Source organism: Brassica napus, chromosome A3 (genome assembly GCF_020379485.1).
Source record: "Brassica napus cultivar Da-Ae chromosome A3, Da-Ae, whole genome shotgun sequence".
Classification (NCBI taxonomy): domain Eukaryota; kingdom Viridiplantae; phylum Streptophyta; class Magnoliopsida; order Brassicales; family Brassicaceae; genus Brassica; species Brassica napus.
Window position 1 is genome coordinate 2,318,329 of NC_063436.1, and position 24,806 is coordinate 2,343,134.

General features: G+C 32.6%; 2 protein-coding genes and 3 long non-coding RNA genes across 8 annotated transcripts; 3 read left to right on the forward strand and 2 right to left on the reverse strand.

The window, feature by feature from the left end:
- Positions 1 to 1,160: 1,160 nt before the first annotated feature.
- LOC125593381 lies at positions 1,161 to 2,240 on the reverse strand. Its single transcript, XR_007329294.1, has 3 exons — positions 2,062 to 2,240; positions 1,725 to 1,941; positions 1,161 to 1,432 (listed from the first exon to the last, which is right to left on the reverse strand). It is a non-coding gene; the product is annotated as an uncharacterized LOC125593381 (long non-coding RNA).
- A 7,620-nt stretch (positions 2,241 to 9,860) lies between these two features.
- On the reverse strand, positions 9,861 to 10,494 carry LOC111209944. Its single transcript, XR_007329297.1, has 2 exons — positions 10,222 to 10,494; positions 9,861 to 10,104 (listed from the first exon to the last, which is right to left on the reverse strand). It is a non-coding gene; the product is annotated as an uncharacterized LOC111209944 (long non-coding RNA).
- A 143-nt stretch (positions 10,495 to 10,637) lies between these two features.
- Positions 10,638 to 12,664, forward strand: LOC125593382. Its single transcript, XR_007329298.1, has 2 exons — positions 10,638 to 12,038; positions 12,130 to 12,664. It is a non-coding gene; the product is annotated as an uncharacterized LOC125593382 (long non-coding RNA).
- A 4,231-nt stretch (positions 12,665 to 16,895) lies between these two features.
- Positions 16,896 to 19,042, forward strand: LOC125593384 (phosphatidate phosphatase PAH1-like). The gene is made up of 8 exons (XM_048769925.1): positions 16,896 to 17,525; positions 17,590 to 17,663; positions 17,753 to 17,837; positions 17,973 to 18,059; positions 18,226 to 18,298; positions 18,418 to 18,461; positions 18,552 to 18,680; positions 18,770 to 19,042. Exons 3-8 carry the CDS (start codon positions 17,775 to 17,777, stop codon positions 18,812 to 18,814), a joined length of 441 nt encoding a protein of 146 aa, XP_048625882.1. The 5' UTR covers positions 16,896 to 17,525; positions 17,590 to 17,663; positions 17,753 to 17,774; the 3' UTR covers positions 18,815 to 19,042.
- Positions 19,043 to 21,141: 2,099 nt separating this feature from the next.
- On the forward strand, positions 21,142 to 24,806 carry LOC106431919 (protein TIFY 9). Of its 4 annotated transcripts, none has more exons than XM_048769938.1 (5): positions 21,143 to 21,427; positions 21,512 to 21,677; positions 21,767 to 21,923; positions 22,231 to 22,313; positions 24,489 to 24,806. In XM_048769938.1, the coding sequence occupies exons 1-5, from the start codon at positions 21,316 to 21,318 to the stop codon at positions 24,526 to 24,528; spliced, it is 558 nt and encodes a 185-aa protein (XP_048625895.1). In that variant the 5' UTR covers positions 21,143 to 21,315; the 3' UTR covers positions 24,529 to 24,806. The 4 variants fall into 4 exon arrangements, with proteins under 4 accessions (XP_048625892.1, XP_048625895.1, XP_048625899.1 ...); XM_048769942.1 differs by having other exon boundaries at positions 21,147 to 21,427; positions 22,231 to 22,288; XM_048769930.1 differs by having other exon boundaries at positions 21,156 to 21,427; positions 21,767 to 21,978; positions 22,231 to 22,288.

The following is a 24,806-nucleotide window of genomic DNA, read 5'->3' on the forward strand; positions in this document are numbered from 1 at the left end:
TTTCCATGTTACTTGAAAACGAATCTGTTTCTTGAACTAGTTGAATTTTATCTAAGTAACTAACCACCTTATTCAAGAACAATGCATTAACTTCATTCCCAACAACCAAGTTGCTTTGGTCTAGTGGTATAGGAGCTCCAGCTGGAGTGCCCGCCCCTGGGTTCGAGCCTTGACCACTGCGGAATTTACATATGGGCTGCAGCATCCGAGACCGAAGACCGTTACACGGTGAGCCACATGGTGACGCCCTGGCAGCGTCCTTGCTCACTTCGGTCTCTAGTCTGGACCACCTCGGTGGGGCCAGGATACTCGGTTAGCAAAAAAAAAAAAAAACTTCATTCCCAACCAACATTTCAATTCTTCTCCCAGCGGTCCACTTATTGCAATAAATATATGTTTGCAAGTCATTGCACGTATGCACATTTTTTTTTTTTTTTGAAACAACACGTATGCACTTTACTTGGAGATTCTACCACAAACTGAAAATATAATTTTCATTTTGGAAATAAGGAAAAAGAAGAAGACGCGATAGCTTATTAAACGTTGGTTTGTTTTTTTCTTTTTTGCTCCATGAACGACATTCTCATGCCTAAAAGTAATTCAAATAAGAAACTATAGCAATCTCGTTATTATTAATGGAAAGTTATTAGCGTTAGTATTGTGAAAGTGGAAATTATTACGGTTGAAATTTATTTACTCTCTGCACGTGACCGTGAAATTATTAATATGTGTTTAGGTGTATTTTTATTGATTGACGGCATTAGGTGTATTTATGCAGTTGAGTCACTGAGTGTATATGATTACATATATGCATGGAGGATTACAACTAAAAAGGGTAACAATGGCATGGAGAGGCTGTCGAAGAGAGCTTTTTGTCAAAAGTGTCGAAACCGTAATTAGAGTGTCATGACTCATGAGTATTTATCACTTTAATGTCAAAAGGTCATAATTATTCGGTGGAAACTACACAATCATACTGAACTTTAATAGACCTTTAATCGTTCCTTAACTCGTAAGAGCATATGCAATGGTGAGGTTCACCAATGAATCCTTAGGAATATTTTAGTAATATTTTTTTTTTTTGGTTTTTATTTGAATAGTTAAGGATTTAAATCAAAACAGGTTGTCCAATGGTGTTTTCGAAGATGGAGTCCTTAAAAAAAAAAAAATTATTAATTTTTTTTAAAATTGAAATTGAATCCTTTACTTTTGCCATTTTTATCATGCATCACTTTTGCTGAGACTATCTTCCCATAGCTTCCAAATATCTCTAGCAGCCTTGTTTCGTTGATTGCTTCACTCAAGTTCTTCACGTACAGATTAAACCAACCAACATTAAACTTGACAACAAAATTGTCTTTGTGCTTCTGTTTCAGCATCTCCATCCTTTCAGCTTTTCTCAAAGCCCTTCCAACAAACAACTTCTTCGATCCTAATTACCAAAAGAATGGAGAAACAATTCGATAATTAGTGGACCAATAAACATCTAGAACTCCTTAAATGTAAGACGCGAGATGTTATGCAGTTCAATGTTCACTTGGCAATGTGACGCAAACAAACAAACAAAAAACTTGCAGGGAGTGAAAGGTGCTAGAGAGACAAAATCAGATAGAGACAAGATAAAAAGAGTGAAAGTTTTGGACGGAACTAAACCCAGAAACACAATCGGTAAAAGCAGATACTTTGCAAATGAAACAAGAGGATAGAGAGAGAAAGAGACAGACTTAGTGCTGGAGCTGAGAACAGGGGAAGAAGAGGAAGCGAGGCAGAGGAACTTGGGAGATCTGAAAGTAGAGATTGGCAGACGAGCCGAGGAAGCGAGTTTGTAAGGCTGAGATGCCAAAGGGTTAAGCTTCAATGCCATTTTCCTTTTTTGATACGAGGTTTGATGTTCTTTCAGACACGAGCGAGCTCTCTCTAGGCTAATGTTCTCTCTGGTCTCTTAAGGTTGAGTTTCACGATCAAGAAAAACTTGTAAGAAAAGCGATTCATCATCAATCGCAAGAAAACCTAAACTAGAGATGATCGAATCAATACAGAGATTGAATTTGTTTTTTGTACCGGTGATGGCGGAATCGAAGTTGACGTAAGCGTAACGCAGTGATTTGCCGGTGACGGAGTCGCGGCAGAGATGAGCGGAGACGACGGGGACAGTCAAGGAGAATTTGGCGAATGATTTGCCTTTTCGTCTCAAGCTCTGATTTTTTTTTTCTCGCCTTCGATCGCAAATTTTTTTTTTTAACAAAACCAAACACAATAGTTCACCGAGCCAACCATTAGACGCCACGTGCACAAGGACTTGATCCTTCTATCTCTTATTTACGGACTGATCCGTCATAATCTTAACCCAATTATTAATATTATATTCCATTTGGGCTAAGGACTTGGGTTAAGGATTCGTCTTGGACTGCCATTGCGGATGGTCTAATGATAAGTTTCTGGGGATTCTTTCTTGTTATGTATTGTACTATGTACAAGTACAACTAGTTCATTTAATGTTTAAGGTCTATTAAAGTTCAGTATTATTATAAGTTTCAAATTGGCGATAAGCGAATTACACTATTTTGTATATTAGTTAATTATTTTTTAATTACCAATATGAATTTTTTTAATTAACACTTTATATCACGTTCAAGCATTGACAATTATAGAAATAATATTAATGGGATGATGTCGGATAATTATGATACCGTGTTAAATTTAAATTTATCAATAGTTTCGCATTTAAAACTAATTAACAGTAAATTATTTGAAATTACTGTTTTATATATTAGTCAACTTTTATTAAGTGATGAGGCAAGTAGGGCTATGAATAATTGTGGTACATAATTCATTTACCAAATAACCTTATTGTTTTTGGCTCCATAACTCAAGGTACGTATATCGATCAGGTGACATTTGGCTCCACAATTCAACAAACCGTGTGCCAAAAAACTTGGTGCATTGTTTACGACTAACATTCAAAAATATATCCTATGTGCTCATTTCATTATGATGCAACATAGTCCTATTGAAATTTTCGAAAACTTTCACTTTATAGAAAATTTTCAAGTTTTGTGTGTTTTAAAATTTTTAGAGCATATTGAATCCTACTTAACTTTCATGTTGAATTATGTTTTAAATAATTTATTTCGATTCAATTATATATTTAATTCAAAATAAAAAAAGTATAGTATTTAAAAGATAAATTATATTAATCTTTTTGTTACATCTTGTACTATTTAATAATATATTTGTTTTTAAAAAACACTGTTTTGGAAAAACCAGTATAGATTAAACGAGAGCAAGTTTAGTATTTTTTTGTTAACATTGACTATTTTTTTTTGTCGTCGTTAACATCGACTATTCAATCTTCTTGAAATTGTATTACTAGGACAAATATATAAAAGATATAAAGTCAAGATTATATATATTTTTAATGATTTTTTTTTTGAGAATACGGAGAAACAATCCCTGTCGTCATAGGATTCTAACATGGAAGGACTACAAGTAAAGTTTATGCAGGAATAGATTCAAACAAAAAAGTAGATGGAAAGTTATAACTAAATTTATGAGCAAAAGGAAGAGCTTCAAAGAATCAAAAAATAAGAACAAGATTCCGCGAGGATAATATATTCGAAGAGTATCAAATCTCTCTCTATCTATCTAAGATTCCATTCCAATCTTCAAACCTACTCCAAACTGAAAAAAAAACATTCTATGTGAGTTACTGAGTTGTGTGTTCAACAGCATATGTTACTTTTGTCTCCATCCAATTACTATGTCTTACGTAACTAAATTGGAAAGTTAGGTAACGGTCTGGTAAGTGTTCGACCTAGTGAGACACAAAACCTACCAAAGAAAACTGCGCAATTTTTTTTGCAACTACGCAATTACATATTCGAATTAATGAAACAGCGACGTAAGGAAAGATACATTTATTAAGTCTTACATTCATCTCCACTATTTTTATGCCTTGGAAAACCTAACCTATAAATATTGGCAATGTTTCCAAACAAAAATGCGATAACTTATTTCTTTTTTTTTTTTGTAAAAATCAAAAATGCGATATTATAATGTGATACATAACAGAACTACTCTGTTATGATGTCAAAAAAAAAAACTACTCTGTTATTATTTCATATAAACCTATATTGTTTATAAGACATAATTCTTTAAGGAAATATATTTTTGAAAGCTTCGGTATAGGCATTCTGATACGTGCCTAAAACTAGGTTTTCAAGTAAACAAACATGGCTAGGTTACCCCGATAATATCTTAAATCTGCTAATTCACACGACTCGCATATTCGATACTAGTGGTGGTAAGCATATAGTTGCGATTTCTTGTACTTGCAAGCAATCTTAATCATCTTACTGACTATCGATTGAGTCATATTAATCAACAACTTTTTTATAATGTTATGATATTTTAAGGATTGTTTTCATGTACCGTATGCCACAAGGAAAGGTAGAGAATATTTTTCCCGACCCGTAGAGAAAATATAGGTCGTACGCCATTATTGCTATTCGATAGTTGATAGTGGATTTGTTCAAATATTTTGTTCGGTTTTCCCCACAAGTTACTTCTTTGACTCGGATTATGCGTAGGGATAATATATATTGGATTTGGCCCGCATTTTACACCGAATTTTGCAATATAATACTCTTTCATAACAAATGGGCAAATCTCCAAAATAGCACCTTTCTAAGTTTATATCACAAAAATAGCACTCAAAAACTAAAGTGACCAAAATAGCATTTTATCTTTTGAAAAATTTAAATTTTTTTATTTTCAAAATTTGAAATCTTATCCCCAAAACCTCACTTCTCAACTCTAAACCCTAAACTCTAAACCCTAAACCCTAAATTCTAAACCCTAAACCCCACCCCTTGAGTGCTATTTTTGTGACTTTTGACTTTAAGTGCTAGTTTGGAAACAAAAACTTGATGTAGTGCTATTTTGATCTTTTTCTCCTAAATATGATTCAACAATTAAATATTGTAAATTAAAAAGAGAATAAGTTTCATAAGAAAATAAAATAATAATAAGAGATAAACATGTGTGGTGTAACGTATATATACTCTAAGTCTCTAAGTGGTATGAAATATATATATCTAACTTGTTGTTTTATCAAAATCATAGGGTATAAATAGTAACGATAAAATCTGTCAAAAAATAATTATAGTATTTCGCTAAAGTCCTGTTTTTGTTATATTAGAACAACATATATAGAGAGAAAAGAACGTTGTATAAATAAGTCTGTTAGCAAAACAATTATTTCTATAGCTAACATAAAATTATTTTTCTATGTAAAATTCTATTGAATGGCTATGAAATAAAAAGAAATTCTACCATATGGAAAAGGGCAATTGTCAATAATAGCACCTTTTGAAGTTTATGTCTCAAAAATAGCACTAGAAGAAGAAAGTCACAAAAATGACATTCATTAAAGGGTTAAATATCCCTAATACCCTTGGTTTGAAATTAAATAAACAAACAAAAATAAATAAAAATAAATAAAATAATAAAAAAAAAAAAAAAATATTTTTTATAGTTTCAGATTATGTGTTTTCAGATTCGAAATTTTTATAATTTTTTTTTGAAAATTTTTTTTTTATTTTGTTTTTCAAATTTTCTTTTTATAATTTAAAAATACTTTTTGAAACTGTTTTTAAAAATTTTATTTTTTTATTTTAGTATTTAGTTTTTATAAAATTTTAAACCCTAATTCCAAAACTCCACCCCTTAACTCTAAACCCTAAGGTTTGGATTAATTAACCCAAGGGGTATAAATGTATATTTACCTCTTTAATGAAACCTATTTTTGTGACTTTGAAGTTTGAGTGCTACTTTGGGAACAAAAACTTGGTTTGGTGCTATCTTAGTATTTTTCTCTATGGAAAAAGTGATATCTCTTTCTTGAAGGACATAATCTTCTTAGTTAACCGGTTAGTGGTTGTCTAATTTCCAAACTTATATAACCATTCAATTCCACTATAATTAAGTTTGTAGTTATCCAACCTATATTTACATGAAAAAATATCCCAATATAGTATTAATTTTGATATCTGATATATATTATATATGTGATATATTTTAAATGGTTCCGTTTTTTAACACAAATACAGTAAGAGTGATATACAAATACAATAGTAGTCCGATAATGAGAGCCGACTTTCATCTCTACTCCCAGTGGCGAAGCCACCTTATGTGGTGTGGTGGCACATGCACCCATAGATATCTTAAGACTCAAATTTTTATGGGTAAAAGCATGTAGATTTTGGTAGATTAGATGGTAAAATTCAGTTTGTGCACCCATAATAACCCAGGTTCAAAGCTCATTTGTACATTTTTAGCTTTTATTATCAATAGTGCACCCAGAAAATAAATACTCTAAACCAAGCGCTCGTAGCTTGGTGGTAAAGGAGGTACAGCTGTACTGCCCGCCACCCGGGTTCGAGTCTTGGCCACAACGGATTTAACATCCCTTCCGTTGGGGCGCTGGACCCCTTTCGGGGATAGTTGGGAATGTGGCTGCCCAGATACCAGAGTTATCAAAAAAAAAAAAAAAAAAAAAAAAAAAAAAAAAATAAATACTCTAGATTCGCCCCTGTCTACTCCCCCTGTAGTTCGCAGTCACAATGACGATCGTGGCAGTGACATGTATATATATACATGTTTATGTGCACATATATTACCCATATAGTATCCGAACTGCATTTTAGTCCTTCGCGACGCAAGTTTCCCCTGTTTGAAACACAACCCCGTTCTGGTTATAAATTGAGAAGTAGAAGATTATAACATAAGTTATTCAGCTTAGTGAGAAGAATCAAAGTGCATCTCAAATGTACCTTTTTAGCGGTTTAATTAGATTATTAAGAATTTCATCTTTATCTTCAAAAAAAAAATTAGATTATTAAGAAGTAACACCCACACAAATACATGTGTATATTCATGAAAATAAAAATTAAGAAAAGAAAAGAAGCAAGAGAAGGTAGAATCTGGAAAAAGTCGTATAATGCTGACTTGTTTTTGTGAAATTCAAATTTGCATAAAATTCCAAGTGGGCTGCGACTTATATTGTTTAGGAGACGTGGGAGATCCACACACTTTCACAAATCATCATTGCACACACGCCCTTTTCACTCATATTGCATAGTTATGTGTCACTTCCACCAACCAAATTCAATATATGTGTATGTATATTCCTTTTTTTTAATCATAGATTTAATTAATTAATTCAATATATATGTATGTTATATTCATATGTATATTCCGCATAGATTTACTTACCTACTCTAGCGGTTAATAACCAAATTGGTAATAACAAATGTGCATAATAACAAATTAAAGCTGCACGCAAACAAAAAAATACAAATGCAAAACGTTGAAATTTAATGCTAATGCAAATGTTTTAGCAACTAAAATTTTTCTTTATGCAGACATACATATGCAAAAGACAATCGCAAAGGCAACAAAAAAAACAACAACAAAATATACTATCAAAAATAAAAGAAGAAGATAAAGACGCACTCGTAAACTTATTCGTGAACGTTACACGCTAAAGAGAAACTACGAAAGGCAAACAAAAATACAAAGTGATATTTTCTCAAGAAAAATCACAAATAAGAAATGCTAAACATAAACATAAACAAACGAAGCAAGAACCAAACGTGATGTAAAAGCTATTGAGCAATAAATCAAAGACTTGGTTTGATCATTACTCTGGAGTAGCCGAAAATTTTGAGAGAAAACAATAGGCGAGATTTATTAACAAGATTAAGAACATTTTCACAAGAAGCACTACGAAGGTGGAGAAAGTGCATATCAAAAGAACTATATAAATCTCTTGAATCCAATCCTTTTCTTTTTTTCTCCCAACCACCACACCATAATTAAACTACATAAAACAAGAAGGAAACTAGTTGGGTAAACAAACTCAAATAACACAAGAGAGTATTTTTATAATTTTGTTTCATCAAATTTTGTCTATTTAGTTCAAGAGCCAGAATATCTTTATGGCTCTTGCCTGTTCCCATAAGGCTTCTAACAAAGCATTAAAAGAGGAGAATGAGGTCAGTCAGCAAAGACATGTTGCCTAGAGACTCTAAGCAAAACTATAGATGTGACACTCCCCATATTCATTTCTTGATGACAACACAAACCTAAACCCCATAATTAATTACTAAACATGTACATAATCATCATCAACCTTATCCTGATGTCTATTTTGACACCCTTTACGAAAAATAATCTGAAGTTGGTAATAAAACTGGTCGAAACTACTATGGGGAAGTATACGTGAACTAGGTCTCTAAATTGCATGCTCTAGTCCCCTGTCCAAAAGATCTGGAAGTTTTTGGCAATATATTAAAATATAGATAAAATACCCAAAAAAGAGTTTGATATTTTGTGTATAGGTTGCGTGTGAAGAAGCAAAACCCCTTGTGAGGGAGTGACTCGAGGATCAGCTTCAGCTTTCTGAGACAAAATGATAAATAACAAATGGTTTGATTTTTCTTTTCTTTTTTTTGGACAACCAAATGGGTTTGATATAGGAGCAGTTTTACTCGCATCACATGTTATGTTTTCCTCTTGTGGTCCTCTTCTTCTACTACACGTATCTTGAAAAGAACTGTCAATCATGGACCTCATCAAAGATTCAGTTGTATCTTCCTTAATTGACCTTTATTTGAGGCATGATTAGACATTTATAGCTAAGAACTAATCCCAAAACTTCGTCAAAGGGATTAAAATTCTTGCTATTGATAAACATCTAAATGGTCCCAAAGAACCTAACCAATTAAGCCACTTCACACTCTGAAGAGGCAACTATGACTGTTCCCGGATTCCAACAAAACAGAAGAGTATAAGCTTTGAACACTGAAACCAACAGACAAGGCATATGCTCGGTGACAACTACAGTTGTACATCTGTATTGCACTAAAAATTTATCCTCCTTTTCACCTTTACACGCAACTCCCTGTTTATTAGTTTACCAGTCTCCATTTTTAAAAAGAATGAACTTATTCAAGTTGCTAAAGGATTATTCACATGACTTGATGTTTCCCTAATCAAAGACCTATCAGACAAATGTTATGCTTTTGTAAACCCAAACAGAACAAGGAGCAAATTAATGTCAACAAAGAGAAGACAAAACAAAAGCAGTGGCGTATTTTAAACATAAGTTGCAATTATCTACATGATCTCGATTGACTGGGAAGTATACCAGAATACTCCCTGTCTAAGAAACACAACCAATAGTACAATCTTGACATGTCTACACCACGACTATGAATCATATTTTGTTCAGTTTGGGACCATCTTTAGATAAAATCTAGGAAAAGACATAAATACATGAATAGTTATGTTTTTTAAAGAAAAAACTCTGGAAACAATATAGTAATAATATTTATAAACTTCAATTGATAAAGATTTTTGCATATCAAACCCTGCTGATTTATCTAATAGGTGAACTAAACATATTATCACTATTATGATAATTGTGACATTATCAATTTAAGCAAATTCTGGGATCTCCACAAATGTTCGTGTGCCGTATGCCGTCTACTATATATTGAAGTTTTCCACTAAACTAAGTACTATGTTTAAGCAAAAAAAAAAAAGTAAGTACCTGTGAGTGAGCCAACGAGGAGAGGGAAGAAATGTGATGATTTTAGGGAGTCCATTTCACAAACCAGAGTAGAGCTTGAAAACCATAAAGCAGAACAAGCCGGGCTACCGAGCAGCTTAGCTTAAAGTATGGCGGGCTCAAACGGGTCAGAACAGCCCATCACACCGTCATTACCTTTTTGTTCTTAAAGAGTGCAAAACATCTATACGTGAAGAGTCTTGTTTCATAACGAAGAAGAGACAAGAGTCGAGACATGGACTGTTCAATTGATGAATCACTAGACAATTGTATATACTCCGTTTAACACACATTTTATAGGTGTGATTCTTAATCTTTCAGTTTAGTTCGGTACATGCACGATGCAACAGAACGACTCAACTTCACATGCAATATTTAACAAGAAGAAGAAAAAAGTGCATTTTATCAAGCAGGGAGTGCGAAGCTTGGTTGCTTCCACTGTGGCGGTTCCATCACCAGACATCATCAACCTGCATGAAATAATCAATCACGTGAATGGAACTACCTTTAATACAGAGGAAACAACATAGAATCACAAAAATTACAGGCATGAAAAGACGACAACATTTAATTTAACAAAGATCTACCAATAGCGATAATAGATATATCGTTTGATGGATCAGAGCACCCAACGGATCTCCATAGATAGCGTTCGGCGTCACGATTCCTTCCTGGTACAGGTTCTGTCCCGCTTAATACGGAACTCCGATCCCTCTTTCGACATCCGTATTGGTTGGTACCGTCAACGCTCAAGATGAAGCAAATACACAGCGAGAAGAAGTATTAAGAAGGTGTGAAGCTTATTCAACGCACTCTTTTTTGCTTCAGTGAGGAAGAAGACACGATTATATGCCTTCTCTGTAAAACAGATTTTTTGTTTGAATTAATTTAACATTTTTTCAAAAAAAAAAAAGAAAAAAAAAAGGAAAACAGGCTTTGAATTTGAATGCCGTCAAGAAGATAGACTCACACTTAATGGGCTTTATAAATTAAGAACGTAAAACCAATATTGGGCTTAAAGGTCCAATAGTTGATTCTTCTCTGTTGAATTCTAGGTCTCCTTCATATGTGTCCATCCATAACTCACTGAAACAAACAAGCAATCGCTCCAAAACAAGATAAGAATTTGGAGGACGAACAAACTTTTGGGCTTACGTTTCTTTAAGCCCACCAAAAGTTAAATACTTGGGCCACACAAAACCATTTAGTTCCTTCTACTTTTGTAATTTATTTAAATACGCATATTTTGTGAAAATTGCAAGAAAAAAATCTTTACTTGTGAAATGGATTTTCTTCAAAATAAAAAATGCTTGTATAATATTGGGATTTAGTTGAGCATCTAAGAAAACTTTACTTACTCGAGCTTAAACGTCTCACAATGACACATTCCATGTAAAAGTGTTGTATTTGACATCTTAAAAATATCTAGACTGATATTAGTATATTACCTCATTTATTTTTTTTCTACTTCGATTGTGTGTCTAATTGTGATACGTTTTTGAATTTTAGTTCTATTTATTGCTCAATATTTGAGTAGGAAGTAGCACGTTTAAAGGTACGAATCTTGACACTAAAACAGAAAAAAAAAAGATATATATAGAGACCATCCCCTAAAAACCTTTCTCTCTCGCGAAGAAGAAAGCGAACAGCCGCCGCCTAAGCAAACCTAACTCCGGTCCGGCGTTTGCCGGTGCCGGAGGCCCCTCTAATCCCTTATTTCTCTGTTTTCCTTTGCTCTATTCTCTACTGCCTCTCTCTGTCGATATATTAGCGGTTCTGGGTCACCTTAGACCTAACCGGAGATGTGTCTTCTTCTTAACGGAGACGGTCTTTGGCTGTATCTGGAGCAGCGGTGAGACTCATGAGTAGGCAGAGGAGGAGGGAGTCGGCTTTTAGGGAGGTTGGATAAATCAGATCTGGTTTTCAATCTTCAGATCCATGGTGAGTCCAACTCGGCGATGGCGCATAAATATGGAAGACAACTCCTTCACAGTGGATCTCCCTTCCAATGGGACAATGAGACACAGAGGAGATTTTCGATGGAGAGTGGAAGGCGATTTGCTACCTGATTCTTGGGTCAATCGTAGGAGATTACCTGGTCGTCGGTACATGGTGGGGCTCATACCAACGCTGGTGAGGAATTCCTACCCTAGCGGGTGGTACGAGCTCGACATCGTTGGAAACAATATCTGGCCTATTGGTTTGTGCTTTGTAGTCAAGACCCGTCTTTTGTCGTCTGACATTCTGGTTCATCGTTTGTGGCTAAAGAGTGTGCCAGTGCCGTAGGTTCTGAGGCCGACACAGGAATGCGCCTCTGAGTTTAGAAGTCTGGCAGTCGCAGTGAGGCTCAGTTTCGTTGTTTGGTGTTTGACAATTTCAGTCGCAAATTTCTCTTCCTGTTTTGGTAAATGCAATGATCTCTCGTCGGTTTGGTATGTCATTGTTCTTATTTGATTGAGATTTGACGAGGCTTGGTTGTGGGGAGTTTTTGGCAGGCTTCTATCTAGGTAAATAGTGGACGTCAAAGAGTGCGGTCCAGCCGTATCCGAAAGTTGTGTGTATCGTGAAGCGATTCCTCTTATCGGGTTATGAAGTCGTGGTTCTTGGTTACGAGTGGGGATGGTATCGTTCGGCAGGCCATAGGCGGCAGCGATAAATTCGAGTTGGGAAGACGTAGAGTCTTGGGTTCTACAAGTGGAGTGTATCGTATGGTTGGCCGAGGGCAGCATCGATACTTCCAGATCATTGCTTTGTGCTATTCACGAGGTTTATTGCTTTGGATTGTTCTATGCTTTGTGTAGTTGGTTTTAACTTGTTGTTTTTAGTTGGTGTTTCTAGTTTCTTTGCTTTGATTGGTTGTGTTGTGTTGTGGTCGTAAGTCACTCCGGTGTGGGTTTTAGCTGCCTGTTGTTTGGGCTCTTGCTTCTGGGGACGTTGTATTATCCGCCAGTTTGTGTATCAGAACGTGTGTTTCACATGGAATGAAATTTTATTCGACGGAAAAAAAAAGAGACCATCAATTTATTTCAACTTTTTAAAATGACACATTTAATGTGTTGAGACAAAAAAAAAGAGTTTTTTTTTTGTTTTTACAATTAGTTTAGATGTGAGACTAAAGACCAAAAGAAGGGAAGTTGGTACGTGGAAGGTAGGCGAATTGGTTAGCTTGAAAAGTAATATCGACAGAGAAAACGTGAGATGCATGAATTAATTATCTTATTCACGGAATATAAGAGAAGCGTATTAACTTTATTTAGAGGGAGAGAGGCTGGGTCAAAACAGAATTGTTAGGAAACGAGAGAAAGCGACGAAAACCTTAAAGACTTATGGAGAAATGCACCTTGCCTGGTAGTGAATAGTGATGTCTTAACTAGGCCTGGGCATTCGGGATCCCAATCGGGTTTCGGTTTTATCCATTCGGGTTTCGGTTTTTCGGGTTTATCAAAATCAGCTCCATTCGGATTATATGAAAGTTCGGTTCGGGACCGGTTCGGGTTCTATCGGGTTCGGATCGGGGTTAGTAAATCTTCAAAGAACCGGCACAACCCAATATACTTTCGGGTTCGGGTCCCAATCGGTTTTTCGGTTTAAAAGTACCTGATTTTTACCTATTTTAGAACTAAAACATGAGTAAAATCGGTTCTTCAATTTTAAAATATCTGATTTGTACCTATTTTGTAACCAAAAGTTAAGTAAAATCGATTCAAAAATAAGGAACATCAACCTTGATCATTCAAAATCAAACGAAAAGTAAACATATTTACTGATAAAAAGAAAACCAAATAAATAAAAGCATAAAACGAAAACCAAGTTCTCATGAAATGAGAAACATTGTTTAACGAAAACAAAATCTAAATCTAAATACTTAAAGATTCAACGGCCAACTTCAACCATCAACCTTCATGCAATAGAACCACCAACATTCATGTAATAGAACCACCAACCTTCATGTAATAGATAAGTATTTTAGATGTTCAATATTTCTTAGTGTATTTTGGATACATATTAGGAATTGAGATCATGTTTGGTATAAGATCTTTTCGAGGTTTTAAATGTTTCGGGTTCTATCGGATATCCATTTAGATTCGGGTTCGGTTCGGATAATACCCATAACCCAAAATACCACAAAACAAGATCCATTCGGTATTTACATCGGGTTCGGATCGGTTCGGATTCATTTTTATCGGATCGGATTCGGTTCGGGTTATCGGATTCGGTTTATTTGCCCAGGCCTAGTCTTAACATTAACTACATCTCAACACGTGAAAGACATGCATCTCTGACTCTTTCCCTTTCAATTTTTTTTTTCGTTATGTTTATTTATTTAACTTCTTTTGCTAAATTTTTCATCTATATTATTAAAATTGAAGTACACATTGAGATTGTTTGGCAATATGGATAGTAGTTAAAAAATAGTACTGTTTGGAAACATGGATAGCAGTAAGTTAAAAAAAAAACTAAAGGGTTTATGCTACTAAAAAATTGAAAATCTATTAAATTATATTAAAAAGTAATGGGTCTATATTACTTGATATATATATTCAAATCAAAATAATAATTTAAAATTGATTTATATCAAAAATTCATTCAAAAATAAGCATATATTCAAAATTTGATTTTTACTAACATATTTTCCAATAACTATTATAAAAATGTTTTTAATATATATAAGAAAAATACAATACAAAACCCAATTTCAAACACTAACTTAAATTATGGTTTTTATATTATTAAATTTTAAAATATAATTTATGTAATTATTTATATGATTGTACGTATAAAATATTATTAATTATAAGAAAACTTATTTGATGGTACGTATTAAATACGATTAATTAGAAGATAACACATATTTTGTATCCTATGATGACACATATAGGATGACATATATATATATATATATATATATATATATATATATATATATATGATGACATATATATATATATATATATATCTATTTTGGATACCCAAAATACTTCGGTTCGGATCAGATTAGATTTCAGTTCTTCAAATACCAAAATTTTGAATAATTTAGATATTTAATAAATTCTGGTTCAGATTTAGTACTACTTATTCGGATTGGGATCGGTTCAATTCTTCGAATTCGAGTTTTTTGCCCAACCCTAAATAGTGACATAAAAATCAAATAGCATCATATTTTTTTAAAAAAATACATCCACACGGACATGCGAATCAAAATCTAGTATATTATTAAAGTTGAAGTACACATTGAGATTGTTTGACAATATAGATAGTAGTTAAAAAATAGTACTGTTTGGAAACATAGATAACAGTAAGTTAGAAAAAAAAATAATGGGCTTATGCTACTAAAAAATTGGAAGTCCATTACATTATATTAAAAAGTAATGGGTATATATTACTTGATATATATATTCAAATCAAAATAATAATTTAAAATTGATTTATATCAAAAATTCATTCAAAAATAAACATATATTCAAAATTTGATTTTTACTAACATATTTTCCAATAACTATTATAAAAATGTTTTCAATATATATAAGAAAAATACAACACAAAGCCCAATTTCAAACACCAACTTAAATTATGGTTTTTGTATTTCACATTAAATTTTAAAATATAATTTATGTGATTATTTATATGATTGTATGTATAAAATATTATTAATTATAAGAAAAATTATTTGATGGTACGTATAAAATATGATTAATTATATGATAACACATATTTTGTAACCTATGATGACACATATAGGAGATATATATATAATAGTGATTAAGGGTGGGCGTTCGGGTTCGTTTTCGGGTCTTTTTGGGATTTCGTGTTCATTTTGAGATCTTTGAAGATTTAGTTCGGATTTGGATAATCAATAAATAGGTTTGGTTTAAATATTTGGATAGATAATTAATAATTATTTAAGTACTTTTGGAATTTTGAGTATATTTTAACTATTTAAGATATTTACGTTTGATTATTTGTATATATTTTCAAGCATTTAAGAAAACTTAAAAGTATCATATATATTCTGGATATTTTTATATATATAATCTAAAAATAATTAATATATATATATAAGTATATAAATCTATTTTGGATACCCAAAATACTTCGGTTCGGATCGGATTAGATTTCAGTTCTTCAAATACCAAAATTTTGAATAATTCGGATATTTAATCAATTCCGGTTCAGATTTAGTACTACTTATTCGGATTGGGATCGGTTCAATTCTTCGAATTCGAATTTTTTGCTCAACCCTAAATTGTGACATAAAAATTAAATAGCATCATATTTTTTTAAAAAAAATACACCCGCACAGGCGTGCGGGTCAAAATCTAGTTTATATTTATTTTCACAAGCCTCCGGACTGTATATGATACAAGCAAGAAAAAAAGTTAATTTTTATAAGGTTTTTAGAAAGGGCTTATTTGTTAAATAGCCAAAAAAAAGGGAAATTAGATTTCTAGTGAGAGAGTAAAGAGATATAGGAAGAGAAAATTGGAGAGAGGAGGTGTTTTTAGTTAGGTATTGAATTTTGTTTTTTTTTGTGGTTAATGGGTGCAATTTCCCTTTTAGAAAATACAATATTGTAGTAGGGAACGTACAATGTCAGAAGCCATGGTGAACACTACGAGAAAAGACATTTAGTTTCGTCACCAAAGCTGTATTGTTCAATTTGCAGGTCTTCTGTAATGTAAATTCTAAATTCAAGTACATGTTGTACATTACAAGCAAATACGGAAAGAACATTGCCAAATAAAAGCAGTTGTGCTCCTGTTTAATAAATAGAAAATTCATAAAAGAAAAGAAAGTAAAATAAAAATCAAATCCAAAAACATGTTTTAGAAACGTTATGGATCTTGAAATTACAGTAGAAAAACGTAAACCGTGCACACATCTAAGGTACACTATTTATACATGATTATGTCACACAATAATTGTTGGGATCCAATAGGAATTAAAGATATTTTCTTTGTTAAAACGTTACCATTTTGATTGGACTTCTGCTATTTTCCGGGTGAGTGATAAACAAATTCTAAAAATATTAAGCTGTTAGCATGTGTTTTGGTCATTAAAATATATACTATACTAAAAGGCCAATATGCTGAGTTTTTAGCATGTCCACGTCACTAAAAATAATCATCCAATCAGCTTATTTCGTTTTGACATGTCAGACAGGCTTAAATCGCTTCTGGGCTTCACGTTTTCGGGGAAGAGAAAGAGAGAGAGAGAGAGAGAGAGAGAGAGAGAGAGAGAGAGAGAGAGAGAGAGAGAGAGAGAGAGTTACGATCTGGATTGAACGGATAGGCAATAATCGACGACGGAGATTTTTTTTCTTTTTCTGAATATTATGTTGGTAATCGACGACGGTGATTTTTTTTTCTTTTTCTGAAAAGGCGATGATGCTTCTTCTTCTTCTTCCTCGAATCGAAAATCACGGATCACGGCGATCTGTAGACATTCCATGGACACAGAGAGAGAGAGAGAGAGAGAGAGAGAGAGAGAGAGAGAGAGAGAGAGAGAGAGAGAGAGAGAGAGAGAGAGAGAGAGAGATTACAGAAAACGCGAACGAAGATGTGTCTCTGTCTTGCTCTGTTTTTCTTAATTTTATTGTTTCCTTAAGTTTATCTTTTTCAATTGAAAATCATCCTCCGCCGTTCTCTTAGCCACGAGCACCGTTTTGTTTTTCATTTCGTGGAAATCTAAACTCAGTCGTTTTCTTCCCATCCCTCTTCACCAGTCACGGAAATAAATCGATCAGAGCTACTAATGGCAACCAGAGGACGAAATCAACCTGTGATGCAACCATGACCTTTTCTTCAGTGACGTTGTTGCTGGCTTGGCTGGAGCTTCTTCTTATTAATAAAGAACTTATAGTTTCTCCACCAGAGTTCTTGGAACACAACAGGTTTGTTTTGATGGTAACATTAGTTTAAAATTTGAATGCACACTCTAATTTTGTTTTTTGTTAGGTTGATGCACATATTTACCGGTGGAGATGGGATACCAAGATTGTGATTTCAGATGTTGATGGAACTATTACTAAGTAAGAGCTTCTGGATCCTTACTGATTTTTCTTCATATTAGAATTATAATATCTAGACATATGCTAATGTGATGATCCTTTTGCTGCAGATCTGATGTGTTAGGTCAGTTCATGCCTTTGGTTGGAAGGGCCTGGACACAGTCTGGTGTGGCCAGGCTTTTTTCAGCTATAAAGGTAATTTTCAAGGTTTAAGTTAGTTTAGCTTCTCAGACTTTAATTTGGTAAAACATGAGATCCAACTCCTGCTTATGTAAGATACAGTTTGTAATTATGGATCTCACATTATGCTTTGCTTTGTATTTCTTTCAGGAGAGTGGATATCAGCTGCTGTTTCTGAGCGCTCCTGCCATTGTTCAGGCATATCTAACAAGAAGTTTCTTAAATAATCTAAAGCAGGTAAGACTTGACATCTTTTTTACCATTGAATTGGTACTCGAATCCATACTTATCAATACAATAACATTATCTAATTAACTCAAATGGTAATCATGTGAGGCTATGTATAGTCTTTTTGTTATGAGATCTCTTTGCTTCTTATGGATTTTTTTCCTCCGGCTTGCAGGACAGAAAAGCTCTACCGAACGGTCCTGTAGTCATTTCACCAGACGGGTTGTTCCCAGCATTGTACCGTAAAGGTATTAATCTTAATACCTTGAAGATTCATTAGTAGCATGTTAATGTTTCTGTTACTTGATAATAAGTATCTCTTTTTTCTTTCTTTTTTTAACTCATGTACTTTATAACTACCTTGCAGTGATAAGAAGAGCACCTCATGAATTCAAGATCGCATGTTTGGAGGTAAAAGTTTATCTTTGACATAAGAGAGAACGGTTAATCCAGCGGCATGTGTTTAGATAAGAACAAGTTTAGAAATATAATGATGTGCAGGATATCAAGAAGCTTTTCCCAGAGCACTATAACCCGTTCTACGCTGGATATGGAAACAGAGACACTGATGAGCTGAGTTACAGCAAAGTCGGAATCCCCAAGGGAAAGATATTCATAATCAACCCAAAGGTAATCAAATTTTCTTGATAATCTGACATGCATTATTGATTGTTTGTTTGAACCTACTGAGAGAGACTGTGTTTTATAAAATTGACCAGGGAGAGGTAGCAACAGGACATCGAGTAGATGTCAAGAAGTCTTAAACATCACTTCATTACTCATTTTAATTGATAGTTGTGAACTCCATCTGACTAAAAAAATTGGTTTAGGGTGGCTCAAAACCAAGAGGTTTCTGCTATGGTCAATGCATCTGAGGTGACAGGTCAAGATGCTAACCATTCGTGAGATCTTGCCTTATTGAGAAGGAAATGAAATTAACAAAAACTAATACGTATGTGTTTACTTTTTATTAATATATATGCAAATCACAGCACATCAATCTCTCAAAACTAGAGGAAATATATAATTAATAAAATAAAATAATTTGTTTATATAGTATAGAAATAATCTGAATGAAGATAATCAGAATGAAAAAAAGAAAACATAAATCAAAACTAAACTGTTGCTACGAAGACCAATTTCACCCCACTTATTTATATCCAACAAAAATAACATATTACAGTATTCCAACCAACTAAACCATTATATTACTTTCTTCCACGTGTATTTAAAAACTTGATACAGATCTGTGCAGTGCACAGAGTTAAATTTGATGTTTTAATTTCATGAAAACATAAAAAATGATTTTTTCACATTAGTTCTTGGATTTTTCAGTATATATCAGCATAAGACTTATTTTAGTAATAACAATCTATTTCCTTACATAAATTGTGATTAGTATTTATATTTCAAGATTTATGGTGTTCTAAAATAGTATATTATTTTTTATATTTATTTGACTTTTAAATATTTTTCAAAATATTATTAGTTAATTGAAACATATAGAATTGTAAACTCTCTTTATTTTTTATATTTCTTAAGACAAATTAAAAACAACAATTCAAACTATTAATGTTACACGACACTAATCAATATGTATTATTGATAGTCAGCTAAATATCAAATATATTGCAAGACAAACATCAAATTTGTTTACTTTAGCATCAATGGTGTGATTATAAAATTATTTTTTAATTATCTTTATATATATATTTTTAAATTTTAATGCATATCACAATCTTAAATATATAATTCATATCATTTTTAAAAACATTATCTTTTCTTTTTAATTTTTAGAAATGAAAATTGGTATTAAATAAATTATTTTACGAATATTTTTTAAGGATATTTAAAAAGGAATTTTTATTTAAATAATACTATTATATAATTTTAAAATTTATTTTTACTATTAAATAATTTTTACAATTAATTATTCCAAAATTAATTGAAATATTAATTTTAAATATATTAGTATGTATATTTTAATCATGAGGTATCTTAACACATGTCACAATATTAAAAGGAAAATTATTATCATTTAATATTTTGCAATTATATTTTGTTTAGTGTTTTGAAAATGCAAAATTACAATTAAATAATATTTTTATAATAACTTCTTAAAAAATGTTTTTGTTATTATCTTATTATATATTTTGAACTATGAGATATTTTTTACACATATCACAATCTTAAATATATAATTGTCATGTGCCAGCATCATATTAATTAGCGATTTTAAAAAACAATACTTTATATAATAAGATATGAACTTATATAATATATCTTATATAAGTGTCAGAGTTTTCAAAATTTGCCGTATTTTACGAAGATTGTAGCCTAAAGACAAATGAATTGAGATTATAAAAAAAACAATTATCCAATGTTTCACCAACTAATTGATAAATAATTTTTTTTAAAAATGATTTTATTATTATGTTGTAGATAACAAAATATATGAGTTTGACAACACAATTACTCTTATATAATTTTTGGTAAATGAATTAAGTATTGTATGTAACACCAACATCTTCAATGATTTGTTAAGTAAAATCTAACATTTAATTTCTTTCTTACAAACTTTTCTAAACAATTTAAATATATGTAGAATAAATTAATAAGATACAATCCGCGCGTAGCGCGGAAAAAAAATCTAGTATTAGTTAAGATGAGAGGTTGGGGCCTAAAGAAAAATGAATTTGAATATAGGATAGAAAACAGAAAATAAACAAAAAAAAAAGTGGATGAGTAAGAGCATCTTCAACCCATTTCTATAATAGAGATTTCTAAAATAGAGGAAAAAATAGAGAAGTTGTTTTTGCTCCAATGTGTTCTTCTATAATAGAGGAATGCTATATTTGCTTCTATAAATAGAAGAATGCTATTTTTTCCCTTATATTTAGAGAAAAAAATAGCATTCCTCTATTTATAGAGACAAATATAGCATTTTTCTATTATAGAGGAATACTTTGGAACAAAAACACTATTTTTATTTTTTTTTTCTATTTTATAGATCTTTATTATAGAGTTGGGTTGGAGATGGTGTAAGAGTTTGGCCTATTTGTACTGCAAGGAAAGAGAAAACATGAACCTCGTGCGTTATACTATCTTACAGATACACATCATTTATTATTTTTAAAACTCACTTGAAAAAATCTTTTTATCATTACTTCTTCCTCTCGCGCCTCTTCGTCTAAAAAAACATATCCTTCATTTTTCTCTTTCCTCTCCATCTCTGTTTTAGCTAGCAAGAACGATCAGATCAAAGATGTCTAGAGTTACCACAGAGCTAGACTTCTTCGGTCTTGAGAAGAAGCAGACCAACAACGTTCCAAAGCCTAAGTTCAAGAAATTTCTCGACCGTCGTCGCAGTTTCCGAGGTTCGTTTTACTTCTCTTTTCTCTTTATTTTTTGTCACGAACCATTTTATCGATTTTTATTTGGTATTATTATTTTTATTACAGATATTCAAGGTGCGATTTCTAAGATCCATCCGGAGATTATCAAATCGTTGTTAGCTTCTGGTGCTAACCATGCAGATTCATCGACTATATCTCCTTCGGTTCCGTCTACTCCAAAGGCAGATCATCCTCAGATCCCTATTTCTCCGGTCCAAGCGCCTCTCACCATGTTAGTTTCTTTCATTATTATTTTTGCCATCTTGGCGCAACCAGTAAGCAAACAAAATAATAATATAAAATTTTAATAACTCTTTTCAGGCAAACGGAACATAGCTCTGGAACTGTTCCTATGACAATCTTCTACAATGGAACCGTCTCCGTTTACCAAGTGTCTCCTAACCAGGCTGATGATATTCTGAAGGTTGTCATGGAAACAGCACCAAAGAAAGACAAATCGATTGTGAAAGATCATTTGGTAATTCCTCCGACCACCCTAAGGACAAAGCTCTTTGGCAAGAATCTAGAAGGAGGTTAGTAGAAAGTAGAAACTAACAATGAGCCACCTTTTTTTTTTTTTTTGAAACACAACAATGAGCCACCCGGTAGTTGATTCTTCTAGAGTATACTAGACATTAATTGCATGTAGAGGTTTGCATGTAGAAGTCAGACAGAAAAAATTGACCGGACCGATCCATTAACTATTGTTCAGGAACTAAAACAAAGTGTAAATATTTGTTTTCTGATAGGGAGGTGTGTTTTTGTTTTTTTTTGTGTGTGTACAGATCTTCCCATCCAGAGGACAAGGTCACTGCAAAGGTTTCTTGAGAAGCGCAAGGAGAGGTAATTGTTCTCCTACCATCCAAGGGTCTAACTCTAACCCCCAAAAAATAACATTAAAGATTTTTTCCTAATCCTTTATTTATAATTATTGCATTAAAACCATGAAAATGATTAGAATTCGAGCCTTTTTTTAGCTCATACAACTTTCAGATATGCCTCTGTTAGTTCAACAAAGTACATGCATGTTGTTATACGTAGATATCGGAGATTGTATATGAGGATATAAGAACGTGTAGATTATTTGTGGCTGTAATCAAAACGCGTTGACTTATAGTGTCTCTTTTCTCGTGTACTTCCAAAAATTGTCAATTGACAAAATGATGAGGAAATGAAGAGAAATATCGAAAGAAACTGAGCATCTGTCGGTTTGTTTTATTCGTAACATACGGCCCAAGAAAGATCTTGACGTGTTCTCAATAAGTTACGCTATATAACACGTTTTCACATTTTTCTTTTGAGAGTATTACATTATAGGTTACTTTGTGGTGAACTTTAACATGTTGAAGTACTTTTTGATGGAGGTGTACTTTTGGACTACTTTTTGATTTTTTATTCCCGAAATACCCCTGGTTGAAAGGAGAAACAAAAAGTAAATACTAGTTACAAATCAATTAAATAAAAATTGACCGAACTAGAAGGTGAAAAGTAGTTTAGTTTCGTACCTTTTTTTTATTGTACTATTAGTATATTATTTTACCCTTCCATTTGTGTTCTGTTAATTTTTTGTTGTTTAAATATATATAGCTAATTTATTTAATATAATAAATTGTAACTTTTTATTCTCTATGTTATAACATCCAATTTGATACTCCCTCTGTTTCAAAATAGTTGATGTTTTGGATGAATGCACAAGAATTAAGACATACACATTTTCCTAAAAAGTGACACTAAAAATATTAAATAAATCTAATCCAGTCAATCATCAAAAATACTATAAAACATTATTGGTCACCCAGTTTTCAATGAACTTTAAACTAATTAAAAAATATCAAACATCATGTATTTTGAAACATCAATAACTCTTCAAAACATCATCTATTATGAAACAGAGGGAGTATATATTTTTAATTTTAATATTATACTGAAAATATATGTATCTAAAAATTGTGGATGAGGACAAGACTTGTGGTCAAGTAGTTTTGTGGTTATGGTCAATTAGTTTTATGGTTATGTATGTTTGATTTGAATTGATTGATAGATGTGGACGCATGAAACTGGTCAAGCAATATGAATTTTTTTTTGGAACAGTGGTAGTGGTGATAGTGTACGTTGTGGAGATGTAGATCCGATAGTTAGACGATAGGAGCTTCGAAAAGGGGAGATGTGGATAGAGTCGATGTGGTCATGAATAGCAGATGAAAATCATAAAAAGGGTGATATGGTCATGAATAACAGTTGAAGAATAGTGAAGATATTGTTGACTTTGGTTAGGAATGATGTGGTTAGAAGAAAAGTGAAGATATTGTTTAACTTTGATTGGGATAAATTGTAAAACTGAAATAGTAGGGGTAGATTGATTGAACTGTGCTGCACATTTTAAAAGTTGAGATAAATTTATGAATATCCAAAATTTGGAGGATCCAATCTGCAAATATGGAAAAACCACCATTGTTATGCTCGATCCTTCTTCTCTTCTGATCTGGTTGATGACGACGGTTCCGGTGGCCACCACAACGGAAGAGCTGACCACGGAGAGGACGAGGCCACTTGGACAGAGATAACATGGTTTTGGTGGCTTCAAATCAATATCGATTTTGTACCACTGCGAAGAAGCTTGAGCCGCGACGGTGAGTTCCATGACGAACTCGACAGACGGTTGCAGGTAATTGAAGACTCGACAGAGCACGACTTCGAGGTTACTCTGGTGCTGAGGAAGTTTCATCAAGATTCAGTCCATGTGTCAGAGGTGTCGGTGTGTAGGGTTTGAATCTGGTGAAAGGGATAGTGAGGAGGTGTTTCGATAAGTTAAAGTTTACTTTTTGGTGGTATTTTTATTTTAAACGATATAATAGTCTTCAACTTTAACTAAAGAGCTTAACTAAATGTAACTCTTTTATTTTTAGTTGGTAGGGTAATTTGGACATTGCAATGGGTAAAAGTACATGACATGATGAAAGTATGTTAGAGTGATAAAGAGTGTGAGTAAAGTATGTCTGCGTGTAAAATTTTCTTTTCTTTTTCTTCTGTTTGTGTGTTGCAGATTAGTATCAATATCTCCTTACTTCCCCACATCAGGCTAAACGAAACTCTCATCTCTTTGTTGATTGGGACTTGAAACCAAATGTTCATTTCACCTTCCAATACATCAACGTTCGTTTTGCGTTTGGCTTCTCTCCATTCCCTTGGAATGACGACATGCTTTAAACGTTACTTTCTATGAATTAAAATACAGTATGTTATATAAATATGTTTGTTAATTTCTTAAATGATTATTCTCTCTAGTGTCATTGACCTTTTGCGCTATACTTCCACTACGTTTGCTGTATTTTTAGTATTTTGAAAAGAAAATTAACGCCCA

What these genes read in the sequence shown, in the direction of transcription:
- LOC125593384 (XM_048769925.1), top strand. Translation starts at nt 17,775, where the DNA reads ATGCCTTTGGTTGGAAGGGCCTGGACACAGTCTGGTGTGGCCAGGCTT. An exon ending in TCTTAAATAATCTAAAGCAG is followed by an intron (nt 18,060 to 18,225) that starts GTAAGACTTGAC and finishes TCCGGCTTGCAG; the next exon opens with GACAGAAAAGCTCTACCGAA. An exon ending in CCCAGCATTGTACCGTAAAG is followed by an intron (nt 18,299 to 18,417) that starts GTATTAATCTTA and finishes ACTACCTTGCAG; the next exon opens with TGATAAGAAGAGCACCTCAT.
- LOC106431919 (XM_048769930.1), top strand. Translation starts at nt 21,316, where the DNA reads ATGTCTAGAGTTACCACAGAGCTAGACTTCTTCGGTCTTGAGAAGAAG. An exon ending in CCGTCGTCGCAGTTTCCGAG is followed by an intron (nt 21,428 to 21,511) that starts GTTCGTTTTACT and finishes TTTTTATTACAG; the next exon opens with ATATTCAAGGTGCGATTTCT. An exon ending in GTCCAAGCGCCTCTCACCAT is followed by an intron (nt 21,678 to 21,766) that starts GTTAGTTTCTTT and finishes AACTCTTTTCAG; the next exon opens with GCAAACGGAACATAGCTCTG.